General features: G+C 36.3%; 1 protein-coding gene across 2 annotated transcripts; it reads right to left on the reverse strand.

Moving 5' to 3' along the window:
* Positions 1-241: 241 nt before the first annotated feature.
* On the reverse strand, positions 242-19,559 carry LOC101899793 (cytospin-A). 2 transcript variants are annotated; one of them, XM_005180409.4, is made up of 10 exons: positions 19,380-19,559; positions 12,155-13,080; positions 11,926-12,069; positions 8,364-8,540; positions 6,995-8,279; positions 5,314-5,462; positions 1,553-1,687; positions 1,271-1,484; positions 919-1,193; positions 242-848 (listed from the first exon to the last, which is right to left on the reverse strand). In XM_005180409.4, the coding sequence occupies exons 2-10, from the start codon at positions 12,863-12,865 to the stop codon at positions 759-761; spliced, it is 3,180 nt and encodes a 1,059-aa protein (XP_005180466.1). In that variant the 5' UTR covers positions 12,866-13,080; positions 19,380-19,559; the 3' UTR covers positions 242-758. The 2 variants fall into 2 exon arrangements, with proteins under 2 accessions (XP_005180466.1, XP_058974591.1); XM_059118608.1 differs by having other exon boundaries at positions 19,486-19,533.
* Positions 19,560-20,230: the final 671 nt, after the last annotated feature.

The raw sequence follows: 20,230 nt of genomic DNA on the forward strand, positions 1-20,230 counted from the left end.
GCACACTCAAGAAAAATTGTAACCAGCTGGTAGCTTTACATTACCTGGCACTTGCACCCCATGCACTAAAAAAATTATCTTTCTTTAGTACTTCTTTAAATTCCTGTTTTCAATTCAAGTTCTTTGGAAAAAAAAAAACTGTGACGGAATTTTAATTCATGATTTCCTTCAGCCCAAAACATCACCAGAGTATATATCCTCGTTACCCAGTCGATTTCAATAAATAAAACTACAATACAAATTCCATATTATTCATATTTATTATTTTTTTCTTTACTTTTTTCTTCTTTTTTGCTTTGTTTCTGGTTTATCAAAAATAAATAATAGATTTTTTAGTAGCTAATAATGGTTGATCTGCAAAATATTTACACTTTCTTAATTAAACATTTATCATAATTATTGTTGTTTGTTTTTTGTTGTAATTAATTAAAAAAATACACAATAAAATAAATAATAAATTTAATGAAATGTGAAAATAATAATGTTAAAATAACAAAAGAAAATTTATAAAATAATTTGGCTTTCTTTGCATAAAAACATAAAAAATGAAGATTCGGCATTATCGTTAGATTATTTGGAGAATGAGAAAGGGATGAGGAGGAGGGAGAATAGAACTTATAAAATAATAACATTTAAGATTTTCGTTAACAATAAAAAATATATACGCCAACAGATGTTTAAAATAAAATAATTATAATTAAAAAATGAAGAGAAAACGAAAATATTAAAACTAAGAAAGATGTGAGGAGATGACTTTCTTAAGTTTCAAAATACTTATAAATAGCTGTAACATAAGACATTACTTGGGTCCAATCGGGACGTTCGATTTGACACATATCATTGATATTCTGAAAAGAATAACGAACCGAAAGTTAATACCAAAATTTTCCGATAAAAATCAAAACAATTTTCACTTACCAAAGTTGTGGTTATGCCCACCGATTCAGCGGCAGCAAATGCCAATGAGAAATTACGTCTTTTGTTGGCTGGACTTAAAGTATCATAAGGAATGCGATCCGGTAAATAGGAATGTAAAATTGCACAAAATGCCAAGCCATCATTCCAGGATGAACTGAAATTTGTGATGTCTATATTGCGATAACCGACAGTTTTATTTTGACACCATTTCAACAAAGCATTACGCTTTGAACCGCCATTTTTGGCCAACATGTTCAAAGGATCTTTGCGTTCACCTGTTAACAAATAAAAAAAAAAAAATGAAATAAATTAAAATGGGGTTCGTCTCATAACTGCTTTAAGTACAACTTACCACTTAACAGAGATTTGGAGACATTGTTGAGACTACTGATGTGTAGATTGGATACTACAGATTGCTGTTGTTGTTGTTCCCTGAGAGGACCCTTGGTCGTTGTTGTTGTCGTCGTCAAGGACGAGCCAAGGGATGATGTGGTATTATTGGGTGTGCATGTAGCTGCCGTTGTTGTTGTATTTAAGCTGCCAATAATGGGCGTTAGTCGGGAAACCTATTTGTGTTGAACGGAAGGGAAAGGTTAGAAAGATTTGGAATAAGAAACAAAAATAGAATACTCACATTTTCTGACCAATCGGGATTATTGGTTGTAGTACTGACTAACGGCATAGTACTGGGGGTTATTTCGGGAGTACTGCTACTATTTAAGCTTGACGAGGAGCTATAGCGAGACTCTGGTTCTTCGGCTTTGGCGGTCTAAAATGAAAAGGATACAAGTATGAAATTAGATAAGTTGGCAAATTAAAGAGATATAAGTTACTGTAAACATAATGCTGAACTACACTTCGTTAAAGCCTGGAAAACAGTCATAAGCTTCATAAAGTAATGCTGTTGGAACGGAATACAATTCAAACAACTTGCTAAACACCATGAAAGTAACAGTGATAATATATTGTCAATATTTATGTTTGACAATACTAAGATACTATCTAATAATTCGAATTCTGCCTCGTAGTGGCAAGGATGCACGGTGGCTTCATAACAACCACTCCACTCTGAAACCTGTTGCTCAGATGAATTCATCCTACAGTTCAAGAAAATAGTGAAAATGATTAACTTGTCATCTTTTTCCACTTTAGTCTTTTGGCTAACTGAAGAATGACTGCTGGCCTATGTCTTACACCGAAAAGAATTGAACAATGGCAAAGTATGTGATCTACTGTATCAGTTTCCAACATCATCTTGAAATCTACTCGGATAACACCGGTCAAATTTTCTTAGAAACGTTGCATCCTCTTCTATTTAGCCAGTTTTGTTGAAATCTTTCGGAGTATTGTTTATGTATCACTAGTGGCACAAAGGGTGGCTTCGTCGAGTTCTCGATTTCCGAATCGATTAGCTCGGATGCACGTCTTGCCAATTCATTGCCGGTACTGTTGCAATGGTCTGGAACCCAAAAATTATTAATGGACGACTTAACTTCTTCCAGGACATTTCTACATTCAAAAATTGAACGTTTAGTTCACTGATTCTGTTTGCCAATAGGTCAATTGATTTTTTGATAGCAACGATTTCTGCCTGGAATACACTGCAGTAGTTGTTAAGTTTAAAGGAGTTTCTGATATCCAGATTTTCACAGAAGACCCCAAACCCGTTGAAAGGTGGGCTGTTTCAGTTCCAGATGTCCCTGTCAGGTATATAGATGTCTTGTAATTCGAAGTTCAGCCGAGGACTAAACAGGCTTAAGGGATTTATGTTAAGTAGATTATTCAGTACAGATTGAGATGTGCAACTAAATCTGTAAAGATGCTGCTCTTTGAACTAAATTCCTTTCTTGTAGGATGTTCTCCCTAGCGAGTGACACCAATAAAATTACTTTTTTACCCTACACCACATAGTAGTAAGGGTCTTTGTGCATTTGTTTGTAACATGGAGAAGAAATCGGGATAGACCCATAGTTACTTTTGTGGATCTGAGGTCCGTCTGTCCGTCCCTGTATTCTTGTAAACAAAATGCAGATCACATTTAATATCCCATTGAGATGAAATTTTCCAAGGACTAACCCTAATGAAATTAGGGATAATCGGATCAGATTTAGATATAGCTCCTATATATCTTCAAACAATTTCGGCTTAATTGTGCACCAATATCTATGCGAATTTTGCTATATCCGAACGAATTCAGTCTATAAGCAAGTACATGAAATTTGGTGAAAATCGGTTCAGATATAGCTATAGCTCCCATATATATATGTTTCATCCGGTTTGGTGTTTATGTTCCCAACATTCGTAATATGCACCCCACAAGAATGATGTTTGGTATCAGATATCAGATACTGCCCTATGCCAACATTTACCAAGATCGTCCCATATTTGGATATAGCTCGCATATATATCTTTAACCGATTTAGGGTTAATTGTGCACTAAATGGGCAATATCAGTCCAAAAGTCCTGAATTTTGGCACATCCGACGGAATTCAGTTTAGAAGCAAGCACACATGGACAACAATGATATTTGGTACCAGATATCTTATAGAGCTCGGAAATACCTTTGCCAAATTTTATCGATATTGGCTAAGATTTGCATATAGCTCCCATATACATCCTTAATCCGATTTCAGGTTTATTATGCAAATAATGGCTAATATCAGCCCAAATGGAATGAATTTCGGGACGTACGTTTCCATTTCCTTCTCGAAATGATATCATGCACTCTATAGCAATGTTATTTGTTATAAAATATTAAATTGTCCCCGTCAAATTTAGTGAAAATGGATTCAGAATTGGATATGCCTCCCATATATTAGTTCCCCCTGAAACCAAATTATAACTGTTCTAAAGCCAAATGTTGATAGGTGGAGCTCTAGGTGTTACGGGAGCTCTACTAAATATGCTTAGTGGCGTAGGGTATCATATAGTCGGCCCCGCCCCGACATTTGACTTTTCCTCACCGGGTTTTTCAGCGAATGAGACTGCGAGACATTTATTGGTTTCCCTATAAAGTGGATTTGTTGAAATATTTAAGAAATGTGAAACATCGTGGGGACTTTACAGGCAAGAAGAACATCTATTTTTGGTGCAGGGAAAAATTGTAATGGTTGGAATGACATTTCATATAAAAAATCCAGCTGAAACTCTTAGTATTTATCTCATTATCATGATCTTGTTCAACTAATTTATGGTGACTCCCCCTGGCGATTATTCATACAGGACATTTGGACACAGAACACTGCATGTCGGAGCGCATTGTTGTGTTATATTGCCGTCTTTGTACTTTGGTAGTCGCTGAGAAATGCAGTCCAGATCGAAACAGAATGATTAGGGACGGAACGAATAATTCAGCAAAATCGAAAACTGTTGGAACAAGGAATTACTGGAGTTAATTGATCTAACAAAATTACTCCGAATGCCACGCTAATTGCAAAGTTACCCCATATTCAAAAAATCTTCGAAACTGTACCAACATAAAATATTATACAGGGGTGGGCAGAAATCATAAACATAACACAGATCGTCCTAAGCATTACACAGGTATCACATATGTGGAAACTGATTCCTCCTGAGGAGTTTTAAATTTGACAAAAACTGTCATGGATTGCTATGACAACTGTTGCTTTCTTACTTTCCTTGGAAAGACATCTGCATCAGTGCGATAAAATTCGGGTAAAATGAGTCTCAGAAACCTACAAGGAGATTATACCAAGAATACAAACAACGTTAGTTTAAAAACGTATAAAAGCAAAGCAATGTGTTGAAAAATGTGGACTAACTCTGGGTCTTCTTTGATCATTTATATTTCCAGTTGTAAGGAGGTAAATGTGTTCTTCACACAGCACGGATAAGAAGATACAGATGCCACACAGGAACTAAGACAGTGAACGCTAAAATATAGATGGTTAAATACTCTGTACTCCCTTTTCAAACAGGCTTATTGTTTGTGAAAAAGTATCTTAATTAGACAACACGAGATTTATTATTCTGTTGAAATATTTTTTCCCCACACAGAAGATTCCTTAAACGTGAAATTATTAGATGTGAAGCTTTTACCCATTCTTTGCGGGACATTTGCATTCAGTTTTTATATCTAATGTTTCACGTTCACAAATTTTGGCCTTGTGATTCCATCAATGAAAATACATAAGACCGGAGGTGGTACCGACGCAGCAATTGGTTTAATCTTCTTTTCAAAATGCTTAAGTGCCGGAATGCCTAATAACGTAATACTTCTAATTAATGTAAAATTCCTTCCCAAAATATTACAATGGTCCAAGTCTAGGCATGAATTCCATTAACAAGGTATTAAGATTCCAATTAAAAAATACTGTCGAAGTAAATGCAAAACATATTCTCATCATTTTCTCCGATGATCAATTACTATTTACCTGTTTGTTATTTTCTATACTTTCGATCAGGGTTTTGACAGACAGTCGTGAATCTTGTCTGGAAAAGCTGCCTACTTTACTGCGTCTGGAGGCCATTTCTTGTTGTACCGTGGATAATACGGATTGTTGTGTTTCGGTTTGTTGTTGTTCTAAAAAATAAGAAAAGTTAAATGTTAAATTTCTATATGAAAAAAAGAAAGTTCAATTCAGTTTTATTTCGAGTAAAAGGTTGTTTCTTTCGGAACAGAGATAAATTTGATAATTGGCGTCTATCAAATTTCCGCCAGACCTAATACAAATTACAAATGAAGTGGGTTTAAAATTTGACTCTTTAAGGATATTTGGGAGTACTTATAGAGTCCGTTTCTGAATAAAAATACCATTCTAAACGTGTTTTTCAAATTATTTACATAATTATGAAAATTTTAAATAGGAAGACAAATTTGAATTTTTTTTCTTTGGCATTTACTTTTGTGTCATCTTACTGAGTATGGTCCCACAATTTCGTAATTATTTTATATTTAATCTTCTTTACCTAACCTAACCTTCTAAAGTTTCTAGCCTAACTAACTAACTGGTTCAAAGGAAAACCACGATTTAAGTAAAATTCGTAACGAATCCAACTTCGAGTTAATACCTCCCTCTGTTTAATGAATATGTCATTACTTTTTCGCTCCACCCTATATTAAGTTTGTCATTCCGTTTGTAAAACTTAGAAATATACATTTTAGACCCCACGAAGTATATATATTCTTGATAAGCATAAAATTCTATGTCGAATTAGCGATGTCGGTTGGTCTGTCCGTCTGTGGAAATCACCCTAGCTTCTGAACGAAATGAAGTAGGTTGATAAAATTTTACTCAAATATTTGCAGGACATTTGGCATTGAAAATAGGCCATGGGTTTTGGTATTTTCCCTATTTTCTATATTTGGGTAACTTGAGCGACATTATTCACCGGAAATCGAAAATTTGATATTTGAAGTTCGTAATGACAGAAAATTGTCTGTGCAGGTCCACGTCTTCGTATACCCCCCATATAACGGTACCTCCCGATATTGGGTATTTTGATGAATTTGGCGATATTATTCACCGGAATTGTTTAAAATTTGATATTTACAGTTCGTAATGGATATTTAAGTCTATAACAGAATATTGTCTATGCAGGTCCACGTCTTCGTATAGCCCCCATATAACTGACCTCCCGATATTGGGTATTTTGATGAATTTATCGACATTATTTACCGCAATTGTTTCAAATTTAGTATTAGAAGTTCGTAATGAATACTACAGCCTATGACAGAAAATTGTCTGTGCAGATCCACGTTTTGGTGTAGCTCCATATAATAGTACCTCCCTATATTCAGTATTTTGATGATTTTAGCTACATTTTTCACCGATTTTTTTTTTTTTCAAGTTTCGCATTTAAATATTGTAACGGCTTATGACAAAAGTTGCGTATGCAGATTCACGTCAGCTTATGAACCCTAATATAACGGCTACATTCAGTATTTTAAAGGTTTTAGCCGAATTTTTAATTGCCAAATTCGTTTCAATCGGTGGTGGATATTAAAAGTTCGACCCGGCCGAACTTACAGTTTTCTCACTTGTTTTAATCTTGCAATCGTTCCCCGTGAGCCGAAGAATCCGTTTGCAATTCACATCGATTTGTTTAACTTACGTTGTTTGGTTAATTTTTCAATTTGCTGCTCCAGCATTCGTATCTTCTCTTTCTGCGTCTTATTATCCAATACTAATTGTTCTCTAGCACTTAAGGCTTCAGTCTTAAAATCATTGGCCACCCTAACCGTCATCAGAAGATCCGCTTGGAATTGCTGCCATTCTTCGGCTTCTTGTTTGCGTAGCTGCTGCAGATCTTCCAATTGCTGTTGGGCTTCCTTCAGTTTACGTTCCATTTCACTGAGCTGTTGTTGGCTTTCGCCCAACAGTGATTGGAGTTGATTTTTGTCCTCTAGATGACATTTACATTGCACTTGTAATTCGTTTGTACTCTCGCACAATTGTTGATGTTCAGCGGATAGTTTGTCCTTTTCCTGTTGCATTTGATCCAAACGGAATTCGAGATGGGAGAGGGCACATTTTGAGTTGTTTTTCGAAACTTTGAGCTCTTCTGTAAGATCGGCAATCTGGTCTTTTAGACGCCTTACTTCGGCCTGACTGCGTGACCACTGATCTTGAATTTCGGCCACCTTCTCTTCGAGAAGATCTTTTTCCTTGCGTGCAGCATCTAAAAGTTCACTGAGATCGGTTTTATCACCCCGAGCCAAATCTTGCTCTAGCTCTTCGATTTTTGATTTGGCATTCTCCAGCAGGGTTGTCAAGCGATTGATTTCAATAAGTCCGTGTGAAATTTCCTCTTTGGCTGATTGTAACTGTAGTTCCATTTGTTTACGCTGGGCATGCTCCGCATCAATGGACGATTCGAGTAGAGCAATGCGCTCCCTTAGACGAGTTTGGTCGGAAATATGATTTTCGTTAGCCTGCCTTAGTTCCTGCAACTCGGCATTGAGTTCTTCTTGCTTGACTAAGACAGCTTCGCGTTCATCCTGGGCTGTCTTGATAAGATCCATCAATTTCTTTTCTCTTTCAGAGGAATTAGCCTCCTCGGCATTGTTTTTGTTAGCATCTCTAAGCAATAGCTCTTGCAGGTTATTGATTTGGGTACGAGAATCGTTTAGTTTTTCGGTTTGTCGACACAACGATTGGAACAGGACATCCTTCTCCTCGGCTAGGCGTTCATTTTCCGTTTGGGCATCACTCAATTGAGCCTGCAAATCGGATAGTTCTTGGAGTGTGGCTTGTAATTCTTCATTGGTTGAGTAATGGGTCTCTTCCATTTGTATGATCTTGTCCTGCAGGCAAGCTACAGAAATTTCACTGGACGAGGAATGTTTATCCCAGTCCGGGGTGAGGCAGGGAGTGCCACCATTGTCGTGTTCTGCAGACTGGAAATAGGGACGGGAGTAGGTAATAATATGTTAGATGTTACTACATTGTTGTCATTGATATCTTTCGACGGTATAACTTACTGTTGGTAGAGCAATTGAAGCTGGTGCTGAACTATGTAAACGTTGAGAATCTTGTATGATTTGATGTTTTTCCGCATCGGATAAAGGCGAGTTGACGACGTCTCTTAAGCGATTTCTCAACGACTCATTTTCATATTTTAAATTTGCAATTTCCAGTTGATTCTTCTCTTGGGCACTCTAGAAATATAAAAAAAATAAATAAAACAATAACAACAATAAGAACAACATGACAAATTGAAAACGCCATCAAGTAGTAATTGAACACCCCGACAAAGGGAATGTCCGCCAACAGTCAGTTATCATTAACACCACATATGCCGTAAATAATGGAATCATGTTTTGGCAATGAGGCAACTTCCCAAAATACGGCATGAGATTGAGTCAAAAACAAAAGTCATAACTGTTTGTGTTGTTGTTGTTGTTTTGTTCCTTACTAAAACCCATTTGTAAGTCGTCGCGGGTCTAAAGTTGGTTTGTTCTGTTTACGACCGCCCGCCAGCCCGCCAGCCCGCCAGAAAGAATTTTGATAGATTTGTGGTCAAGTGGTTGATTTGTTATTGAGCTGCCTAACCGAACATATAGATGGATAGTTAGATAGGTGGATAGACAGCTAGACAGATATAGATCTATATTTTCGCTGATCTCAAATGAAATGTTTTCGTTTTGTGGTTTTATGATTGAATGAACATAGCAAGCAAATGTGTTGTTGTCGTTTGAGGGGCAGAAAAAGAAGGGGAGAGGGTACCAAATTATACAAAATAAAAAAACAACACTTGACGTCGGTTTCATTCGTTTTATATGCCATTGCATGTGCATTAGAATATCGTGTTTTAAGCGAAAGAGTGTGGAAAATTCTATTTTTGAAACATGCATTGGATAAACTCCAAGCCAAGACTTCAGGAACAGCATAAAAACTACGGGAGGGGAGATATGCATATTTATCGTAATTCTTCATTGCCAATTTCACGGCCAGCTGCTAATACGTACATACATAAGTTCTTAGGTGTGGCTTTTAAAATTTGTTATTTTTGTGGTGAGTGGTTGGAAATCCTAGACGTGAGTGAAAATACACCACAATCAGATGTAACAATTTCAGCTAAAAAATAAATCAAACTGGTCGTGAAAGCTTAAATGTTGATAATGGAAGCCGCGAGTTTAAGGGTCTGGTGATTGCGCGTAAATCTTTTTTCCATTAAATCTATGGCTATTTTGGAGTGTAGGGAAGCCTTGGGAAATATTAGGCCGACCATCAAGCTCTGTTGGATGGTCCAGAAGACTAAAGTGGCTAAAGACAACACGATAAACTCTTAATCGTGAATTTATTACACCCTCAGCCATATGGTTAGAGAGGGTATATATCATTTGATACGGCCACAACGAGCCTCATCGAAATAATGGCTTTATACCCTTGGTCTCTTTAGACCAAATCCGTATCAAAACATTTGATCTAGTGATGTCCGTCCGTCTTCCTGGCTGGCACGCTCAAAAACTCTCGAAGGGAGTATCCGATTTGGCCCAAACTCGGTACATCGTAATATTATTATCAAACTTAGATCGAGTTCGGAGATGGGCAATATCGGTACATTCCTTCTGGTACTTCCCCCAAAAAAAGTCGAAATTTTCAAAAATATATATTTTACTGCACAGCAAAAGAGAAAGAAAAATCCAATTTTGCTCCAACTTTGCAAATCCTAATATTTGTAACAGTGCTAGGTCAGGTGCGAAAATGGACAATATCGGTCCACTCCATCAAGAACCTCCCCCACAAAGGGTCAAAATTTTGCATAATTATATCTCTTACAAAATGTAATATTAGAGTCCGCTTGTCTTCAAATACCACACATCACAATATTTGTATTAATCCATGATCTGGTGTTAAGGTAGGTATATCGGCCCACTCCTTCTAGAAGCTCCCCACAAATGGTCAACATTTTAAATATTCAATATTCACATCTCAATATTTCTATCTACACAAGATCTAATATAAAGATGGTAGGAATCGGTACCTGGTAGCGCCCTCACAAAAGGGTTCCCATTTTGAGTTACCAAAAACGAACATAAAATTCGAAATAAGCATCCGTTTCCCTACATACTTCACACATCCCATTATTTCTACTAACACAAGTTCTGTTGTAAAGATGGGATATATCGGCGGACTCCTTCTTGTATCTCCCCCTAAGGGGGGACGTCGTCCTGAGAAAACTCTGATCATAATTCTCATTCAAACATTAAAGCTTCTACATCTGTCATTTAGATAAGGGCTTTAATGGATGATAGTACCAGAAATGAACCTAATCTCTTTCTGTATGCACTTCCTTAATACCCTTTGAATACTCTAATGCTTATTTTTCTTCTCCACAACAAATATTTTGCAGCGATTAAAGTGGACCAGATGATCACATTCCCATATCAAATCAGGTCCAGTGGCAGACATAGTAGCACTTCTATTCAATTTTACCAACATAAAACCACTCTTCGGATGCAGCTATCAGTAAAAACTTCTTATTACGTACTAATTAAAAATGCCAGAGTTTTGAGAAACATAAAACTAGAAAGTTAAAAGTCCTTAGAAGCATCATGACTAGAGTCTAAGGTTTGGATATATATTTTAAGCTCATGACATTCTTATCCGTAATGGGAAAGACATTAGAGCGCACAAGGGCCAAAATACAGGTTTATGTGTATGGCCTCCTAGGACTTGGCGACATCTTTTCAACCTATCCCCTAAAGCAATTAGGTCAAGTACCATGAAATTGAGAGCCATTCTTGATTACAACAAAGTCCGTTTTGGAAATGCGAGACATTATTGAGCTTTGTTGGGTTCCACGTCATAGTAATATAATAAGGAATAAAATGGCTGATGAATTACCTCGTCCCAGTCTACTGATGTACCGATTGGGGAAACTGTCAAACCAATTGTAAGCTACAGTATCAGGATTTTTCAAGACAATCTTAAATGAGGATGCTGGCAGGAGGTGGCACTTGGAAGCCGGTTGTAAGATATCTAAAGTCATTGGTTATCAGTTATTAGGCCAGACGTGAATCAGGTATCTGACCTCAAAATGGGAAAACAGCGGCCCTGGCTACTGTAGACTATATGAGGATGGAGAGGGGGTAGTGATAATATCACACCAGATTTGTAGATGTACCAGGTTGTCGAACATACAATACGAATGTTAATCGGTAGGTAAGAGATATAAAATGTAATATTCTTCTTGGACAGAAAGCACATTGTCACCCATAGATTTGCTAAAAATATCTTCTGGCTATATAAACCACCCAGCTGAATCGGTTCTACAAATCTCTTTTTTATCTACTTCTATATGTCCCATCTATCCCCTTTGTAATTTTTCTTCCTAAGATGTAAACACTGGAACTAATATCTTCGATAAAATCAAATCTATATGTTGGGGAACAGCTGACTCGGGCAGCACTTTGCAATAAGTTATCTTTTACTGGGGCAATATTTTTACAATTATCGAATAATTGTATCCTTACAAGGTTTTTAAATGTGGCACAACATTTTTTTAATACACAATTCCGAAATTCAATCAATTCTTACCTGCATTTTGATAATATCATTTTTAAGCTTATTAACTTCACTCTGATACGGCAATAGTTCCGTTACACGAGATTCTGCCAACATTTTATCACGTGCCAAACGATCCAATTGAGATTGTAGTTCTTGCATTTTGATATTTGAAGCCTGAATGGAATGGAAAAGAAAAACAAAAAGGTTATTATGTATTGAAACAATGAAAAGCAAAACCATTTTCAATTTTATAATTTACCTCCAAAATCTGTTGCTGCTCGCTGTTGATAAATTGATAGCTGGCCGCCGCGGCTGCTGCCATAAATGCCGGATTTAGGGCATACAAATCATTGGCGGAAGTGGCAGCAGCATTTCCGGTCGTGGCTGATAGTGCCGGATTTGAGTGTGATGTCGAAAGGGAGGCTGTCGAGCCGGGCTTGACAGAAGAACTTGGAGTTCCGGGTGCTACAGCTGCCATTGAAGTCATTACATCGCCTGTTGGGCCACCTGGTGGAGGAGCAACAACTGTGGGTGCAACTGGCAAGGGTTTGGGTTGTTTTTGACCTTTCTTGGCTGTTGTTCCCTTGGTTTTCTTGTGTGGCAAGGTGTGAGCGTGTTGTCCCGATGATGCCGTATTACCACCAATACCAGTTGATAATTTATTTGGCTCCAAACTGTGATAGCTGTTATTCAAATGATCATCACCCACATCTACGCCACGTTCACTCGAAGAACCTTCTATTTGTATGATGGGCGGAGGAATATCTGCATTGGGATAGAATTTTGAAGATGCCGAAGCTGCTGCTGCCGCCTGTTGTTTTTTGTCCTCGTTTTCAATGGCAGTGTTTAGGGATTGAGTCGACTGGGATTTGTTGCGATTATTGTTGCTGCTGCTACTACTGTTGGAATGTTTCGATGAGGACTGTGAGGGCGTTTGTCCTCTGCGAAAAAGTGATTTCAATTTAATCATATTGGAATAATGTTGTTTTGGTTCGTTGTTATGGAATTCGTTGTTGTTTCTTTAAAGGAATTTTTACACAATTCCCCTTTGAATGGATGTTTCAGTCTTGATCTTTGTAATATTTAGAAATACAAAATTGGAACTGTTCCATAGATTGTGTTTGCATTCAAAACATTTTGTTTAAATTTATTTATATTTTTGTCAATTTTTTATATAAACTTTATCTATTTGTTAAAAAAAAACACAAGTCAAATAAAATTTGTGTACACAGTATGGTTGGATGGTTGGTTGGTTGGTTGACATCGAAGATTGTGTCTAAACAAATAGCCTGCATTCAAATAAATGTCGAAAAGTGAAGAAAAACAAACGATGGGCGACAAACCGGGTACGTGAAATTCATTTAAAAATCATGATTTCATTCATTTTGTTGACAAATTTATTAGAATACTGTCGTCGTTTGTTCGTTCGTTGTATCGGTGATGATGATTAGAGTCAGTTAGCACAGGAAGAAAAAGAAACCCCTCCGCCCCTCTTCCGATAAAATAAACGCAATAATTGCCTAGCTGTCGTGTAAGACAGACAGTACGAGAAGTGGAATAAGAAGACGGCAGTCAATCAGGCACAACAACAATAGCAATGAGACAAGTTAAATAGAAAACCACACCACGACGACGTGCAATGCATTTTGAAAATTGTGCCCATTCCCTTTACAAAAGTTGCCTTGTTTCTTTCTTTCGGAGAGCAAGTAATGCACAAAGAGAGGAATTTAGTTCAATAAGAGCTGAGCTAATGAGAGAGACAACGAAATTTCCCCTTTTATAAATATTAATGACAATTGTTCTACAACAAAAAGTAAACAGTGGAGATCGTTGTTATCAGGGCAAAGATAAGATACAGAACATATTTCAAAGTTGCCAGATTAAAAAGATCGAAGATTTTTCCCCACTTGGGGAAAGAGGTCTGGTGGAAAGGTGTTACACAGTAGCCAAGAGTTCTAAGAAAAATGCATGGCAGAAGAATACAGGTAGATGCATCAACACTCGCGGACATTGATATGTCAAAAATATTTAAAAATATCTCCGAAAATAAATGAATTTTAAAAGATTTTTCTTATACGATGCCATTCAGAAGTCAGTGTTATATATGATTTCCAACCAATTTCACTAATTTTAATAAGTTTTCATTCAAAATTTAGAATTTCAAAAATGTTTTGAAAGATCATTGTACCAGCAGCTGTGTTGATACGCCAATCTATATAATTTTATCATGGAAAAATGTTAGAAATGCCTACCTTCCATGACCGATCAATTTTAATACAAATTAGGGTATGGGCATGGTACAAAAATAGGTATAGTGGAGCTACCAGCGGTCTACAATTGTTTCTGAGCGTGGCCAACTTTGGGTACACATTTATTGTTTTGAAAAATAAAAAAATTCAGATCAATGACCAGAAAAAACGTACATGGCGAGGCGCGTACTAGAAATGTTAACCAGCTTTGCCATAGGATTTAAATATTGATTAAATGAGCAAAAATATCAAAAATATAAGAATAGTTTGTTGCATCATTGGTAGAATTATGAAGGTTAAGTCATGCAAATACAGGGTGAGATGAAAACCTGCAACCAACTTCAGACTACTGTCATTTCTAAACCACTCGTCCGAGAGCTGTTAAAAGTGACAGCTCATTATATTGTTTACAAGCGTTCAAAAGCATTTGGTGAGAATTTTCCAGAAAAAAGTTTTTCGTGATTGAATTCAATCTTGATAGTGTGGTTTCTTTATATTTGACTGGAAAACCAGTGGCCGAAAAATGGCTCGTGAGCTGAACATATCTCAATATTGAGCTCGGGGTAAAGCCATTGAAATTCCAAAAAGTGCAAGAACTTACACCGCAACAGAAAGAAAATAGACTCAAAAGAGCTAAAGAGTTCTTTCGCTTGGCCGAAAGTGGTGAACTGCCGAATTTGGTTTTCTCCGATGAGATAACATTCGTTGTCCAGCAGTTTGTAAACAAACAAAATGATCGTGTTTACTTGCCAAAGAGGTCAGCTGAAAATATGCACTTTCGGTTGGCCACCAGAACTCAAGCGCCGGCCATGGCGATGGTGTGGGCCGCCATAACAACCGATGGTCGCTCTCCGCGTGTTAATCGACCGTGACACCAGAATAAACGCCGAATATTATCGCGATAATATTCTGAAGGGTAAAGCCTTGGGCACGCAAAAATTTTGGCCGCAGACCTTGGACATTCCAATAATACTCAGTACCATCGCACTCAGCACGCTCCACCCAAGAATTGTTACAAAATGAGGTTCCTCGCTTCAGATTTGCCAGAATGTCTATATTCTATTTAAGAAAACGTTTGTATAAAATACGTTTCATTTATGTATTTAGTGCCATTTTGCTAGACCAAAAAATTTCCATCATTCAATTCCACTTCCTTAAAATAACTGATTGCAAAACATTGTGGCAACTCAGTTTTAGAACTCTCCGAGAGTTAAATCGATCACTTTCTCTAACTCATTCTCTCATTGACAATGAAAATGCCGATCGATCTCTGCTTCTCAAATGACATTCCTTAAATATCAAATCATTTGCAATTATAAACAAAACAACGTAGATAAATATTTATTTGTTTACAATATTCCGAAAACAGGCTTCCATGTTCGATAGTCGTTTTTGCAGTCAAATCAGGTCTTTGTTTTTGATTCCCTCCCTAAAAGGCAAAAACAAGAATACGGAGACAAAAATGTCCATAAATTAGCTCAACACGTTTGTTGTTTGAATGGTGGCTAGATGATGATAAGCCGATAAAACTTCAAAATGAAAACCACCACAACAACACCAAGAAAGCAGTCAGTAAAATGTAATGACATTTCTTATTTGTTGCGTGTTGTTATATTTTTGTTGTGCTGACGCTCGCAGCTTATCTCCTATCTGTTTCTTAAATGCATAATGCCATTCCGCCATACATAGGTACATGTATGGGCAATGAACATGGAGTTGTAGAGCGGGTAATTGTATCACACCATGGATAGAGAAGGGGAGGCACAAACATGTTTATGTAAATGTATAGCGTAATTATTCATTTGTGGTGTGGTAAATAGACATGTGAGCAAAGAGCACTTGGTTGCTTTCTTGGAAGAGAGTGGAGAAAACAAAACAATAAGGAGAAATGAGGCAACAGTTATTACACGAAATCAGAGATGGGAATTGTCAATGTGCGCATTTTATGCATAATGACAACCCCAAGCAAATTATTATTTAGTCAACGTTGGCGAACAATTTAGTCAACGTTGGCAAACAATTTTGATGGTGAGCAAATCTTTGTTTAATCAAAGCATATAAAAATATATAAATATTTGATACACAGTGCAATTTTTTTATATTTAATGTTGGTGGAGAGTTAATGAAGTGGACAGATTTCATATTGATCACAGCTTACAGAAATAACATTAAGATTATTGGTTATACAACATACCTATATTTCAGAATAGACAAAAGTCCTTAAAATTCATGAAAAATATCCAGAATTCCAAAACATACTTTAGCAGATGGAGTCTATTTCCACCTCTATGGCTAACATTAACCCTTTTTACCCGGCAAGGACATTCGACATTATTTTTTTTCGAAAAGAAACATTTACGGTGAATGGAATGCGCTGTCGTTCATACGTACAATACAAGCAGCGAAACCTTGACTCTTTTGCGGGAAAGTTTCCGGACTGTGTTATATCCCGAAAATACAATCACAATTGACCAACAAGATCTTCTGATTCACACAGACCTCCAAAAAACTCGCTCGAATTTAACAAAATAGTAAAATTCAATCGAATTCGAACATCGAGAAAACTCAATTTTTCGATGTCGCTGAAATAGGAGTAAGCTTGAGCAGATTCTACTCCTGTTGAGCACTCTTTTCGTTCTTGTCATACCGTTGCGAGTGTTTTTGTAGCTCGAAGTTCTGTCTTTTCCTAACCAATCTCTATTTCTGTCACCAAGCTTCAAAAATATAAGAAACTTACATTATTGTTTCAAACAGACAGGCACAACGACATCTTGGACGGACATTTTAAGGTATATCATTAAATCGACTACGGTATTCCGATCTCATTTGTATAAACATTTCTCGTGTTTGTCTATGCATGACGGAATGGCATTTTACCATTTCGAGCAAGTTAGTGTTTTGTTTCACTGTCAAACATCTTCAGTTTCGTATATAATTCAACCATGAATCGTCTTACAAACTAACAGCGCTTCTATATATCATTGTATTTTATTATCAAAATGTCTGATCATGCGATGACATGGTCTTCAAATATTAAATTATATGGACCGTACAGATTTCATGTATTTTTTTTTTTTTTTTTAACTTTTCTTATATCCTATCAAATTATACTTCAAACCAGAAAATTGTTATATTTTTTCAGAACTTCCCGAATCCAGTGATTTAAATCTTCTTTTAAACAGGGTAAAAATATCTTCGTCGACAAATCGGAGAGTTTTTAATCAAGTTAAGCCCTACCTTTAAATCTCTATCGGTCTGTCGATCCTGATAATCTTTCATTATCGTTTGTTAAAGGAAGAAAGTGAAAAAGCTAAAAGGTACACAAAATCCACTGATATTCCGTATGACATTCTCTGCCACTAAAATAATTCGAATTTTAGAAAAACCCTCCGTCTTTTTCAAAATTAAGAAATCTCCATGTAGTTAGTTTTATACTGTTTTCCGAAACATATTTTCTTATGGAGGTTTTGGAATCCCGGTTTAACTCTAGTTTTGTAAAAACTTCAATTTTTTTCGAATTTTTTTTAGGTAGGTATTTTTATCCTGATCCACTGAAATTTCTTTTCTGGTGGGACGGAACAACGGCTAAGCGAAATAAACCTTTTTTATATTGAAAACATAATTTGAATGAACTGGTTAGAATCGGGCTATGCGGATGGAAAGACCCATATCTCTGGACCCATAAAAGGTATTACTAAAATTGTAGCATTTTTGAAAAGTAAAAGTATCAACTATAATTTGGCATTAATTTTGTTGACCCCCATAATGGGCTCTTTTTCGACTTTTTGGGGGTTTTATAAAAAATCCGGGTTCAAAAAATCGATAATTTGACTATAACTTCCGAACCGTGACCACTTGTCCCATCATGTGGTCATGGGTAGGTATTTTTATAAGCTTTCAAAAGATACCTATTTGTCTATATCGGGTAAGGGGATAAGGGACCAGCCCGGGACTTGAACCCGGATTTTCGGCTCAAAAATCTGGGGTCCCGGGTCCCTCCCGGAATCAGGATAAAAATACCTAAATTTTGATAAAATCGAAGAGTTTTTATTAAACTAGAGTTGTTCCCTTCTTATTATCAAAATAATACGATTAACTTAATCTGATTGTTTTCAATTTTTTTTAATTCACATTACCCATCCCTGCAATAGCAAATAGAAAGGGAGGGATTTGGTTGAGCAAAGAATTTCACTAAATATGGTTGTCATCTGTTGAATTATTTTGTGCTTTACTTTTATTTTGTCGTAGAAATGGTGGGGAAATATTGAAAAGGCGATTACTTTGTTACTTGCTTCAATCGAGTTTCAAAATAAAATACGTAGCCTTATTTCCTTATTAGTCGTAATGGGTATTTTATTTCAATTTTTGCTAGCAACTTCATAAAAATATTATTTTTATTTCATAGCCATTTTTGGGATGTGAATAGTAGGCGCACTGCTTGCCGCTTTATTATTGATGTTCGATTTTTGCTTTCAATTAATCGAGAGTATCAAATGAATGTGGGTTGTATATTTTAGCATATCATTTCATTGAACTTAATTTGAGTGACTACAGATTGATCCAAAAAAAACATGAATGACCTTTATTATTGTGTTTTGATTTCTTGTGGTTATTGTCGTTTTTTTAAACACAGGTTTTTTGAATTATTTGTTTAATTTTTTTGGGGGGGTTTTGTTGAAGTTAATTTTATGAGTTGGGGCAGCATTAAATTGAGCATCACTGTTGTGTTTTTTGGGCTGTCAATCTAGTACGCAAACACACACACAGGCACATGTACATACACGCGAAGTAAATGACAGCGAGAGGGTCGGTCTTACAACAACGAAATTCTTCTTCATCTCTCATACACGCAGGCACACAACAAGCAACACACATTCAAACAAACACCCCACTAAAGTAAAACTGATCGTGTTGTTATTGTTGTTGCTGTGTACTGTGCAATAGTTGCCACTACTGTTGACTGAAGAAATCGAAGAAAACCTATTAAAGCAGAAGTCAACCAACCAGACAGCCAGCCAGCATCCACAAATTAATGATTGACATTTAAATGACACTTAAACGATTTGGAAATGTAATTTGTTAGTTTTTCTTTCATTTTTTGCTCTCGTTTTTGCAGTGTAATTAAAATAATTTCCCTTGAGGGAAATTCCTTCCATTACAAACTTCGTAAATCCATTAACAGAAAAGAGAAAATCTTTGGACATTTCACACACACACACAAAACAAATACAGCACCGTTGGGATCGTTTTGTAAAACCAGCAAAATATTACACACTACAACTCAAATTACACACAGAAGAGAAAAACAAAAACACAACAAACAAAAAAAATAAAAGTCAACCGATCGACACTGTGCCAACAGCAAAACACATCCGAACAACCAACAACTTCGCACGAATTGTATAGACGTACTGAGGAACGTGAACTAAAATGCTTGCTAGAGTTCAAGCACGCAACACAAATACCAGCAAAAACAGGCAACAGAGAATTTCGAACAACAACAACGATGCACATTAACTCCAAAAAGCAACAACTGCGGCGCTCTCTCACGTGAGCCACAACAACGTAATTGGAATAAAAATGGAAATAAAATAAGATAAAAAACTCAGCAAAGAAGCCAAAAGAAACAACAAGAAAACTTGACATGTAATATTACAACAACAATATTAATCAAAATGGAAAGAAGAAAAAAACAAATAAAATCAAAAGAAAAACTCGGGACAACACCCCTAGAAAAAAACCTCATCAACTAAACAATCACAGCAAAAATTTAGAATCAAAAGTACCGACAACAAATATGGCCAAGGAAAAAAGATGACTAATAATGTCAACAAATTTAAAAAAAAAATCATTGTTTTGTGTTTGAGAGGAAGAAAAACGTAATAATAAGCAATAATAATAATAAAAAACACCAAAGAACGTAGACCAACATGTGGAATAAACCAGAAAACGAAAATAAAAAAATAAAATCAAAGTAAACAACCAAAAAAAAAAAAAAAAAAACAGAACGAACAACACCACACTCTCTCACAAGGCAGAGAACACAAGAGACCGGTATTTAATAAGTGTGAGAGAGAGAGAGTGGG

This window comes from Musca domestica, unplaced genomic scaffold (genome assembly GCF_030504385.1).
Source record: "Musca domestica strain aabys unplaced genomic scaffold, Musca_domestica.polishedcontigs.V.1.1 13, whole genome shotgun sequence".
Classification (NCBI taxonomy): Eukaryota; Metazoa; Arthropoda; class Insecta; order Diptera; family Muscidae; genus Musca; species Musca domestica.

Bases quoted from the DNA above. Each gene is read 5' to 3' on its own strand.
- LOC101899793 (XM_005180409.4), bottom strand. From the start codon at position 12,865: ATGATTAAATTGAAATCACTTTTTCGCAGAGGACAAACGCCCTCACAG. The intron at 1,194-1,270 runs GTAAGTTGTACT...ATTTGTTAACAG, and splicing joins CTCCAAATCTCTGTTAAGTG to GTGAACGCAAAGATCCTTTG. The intron at 849-918 runs GTAAGTGAAAAT...TATTCTTTTCAG, and splicing joins TGGGCATAACCACAACTTTG to AATATCAATGATATGTGTCA.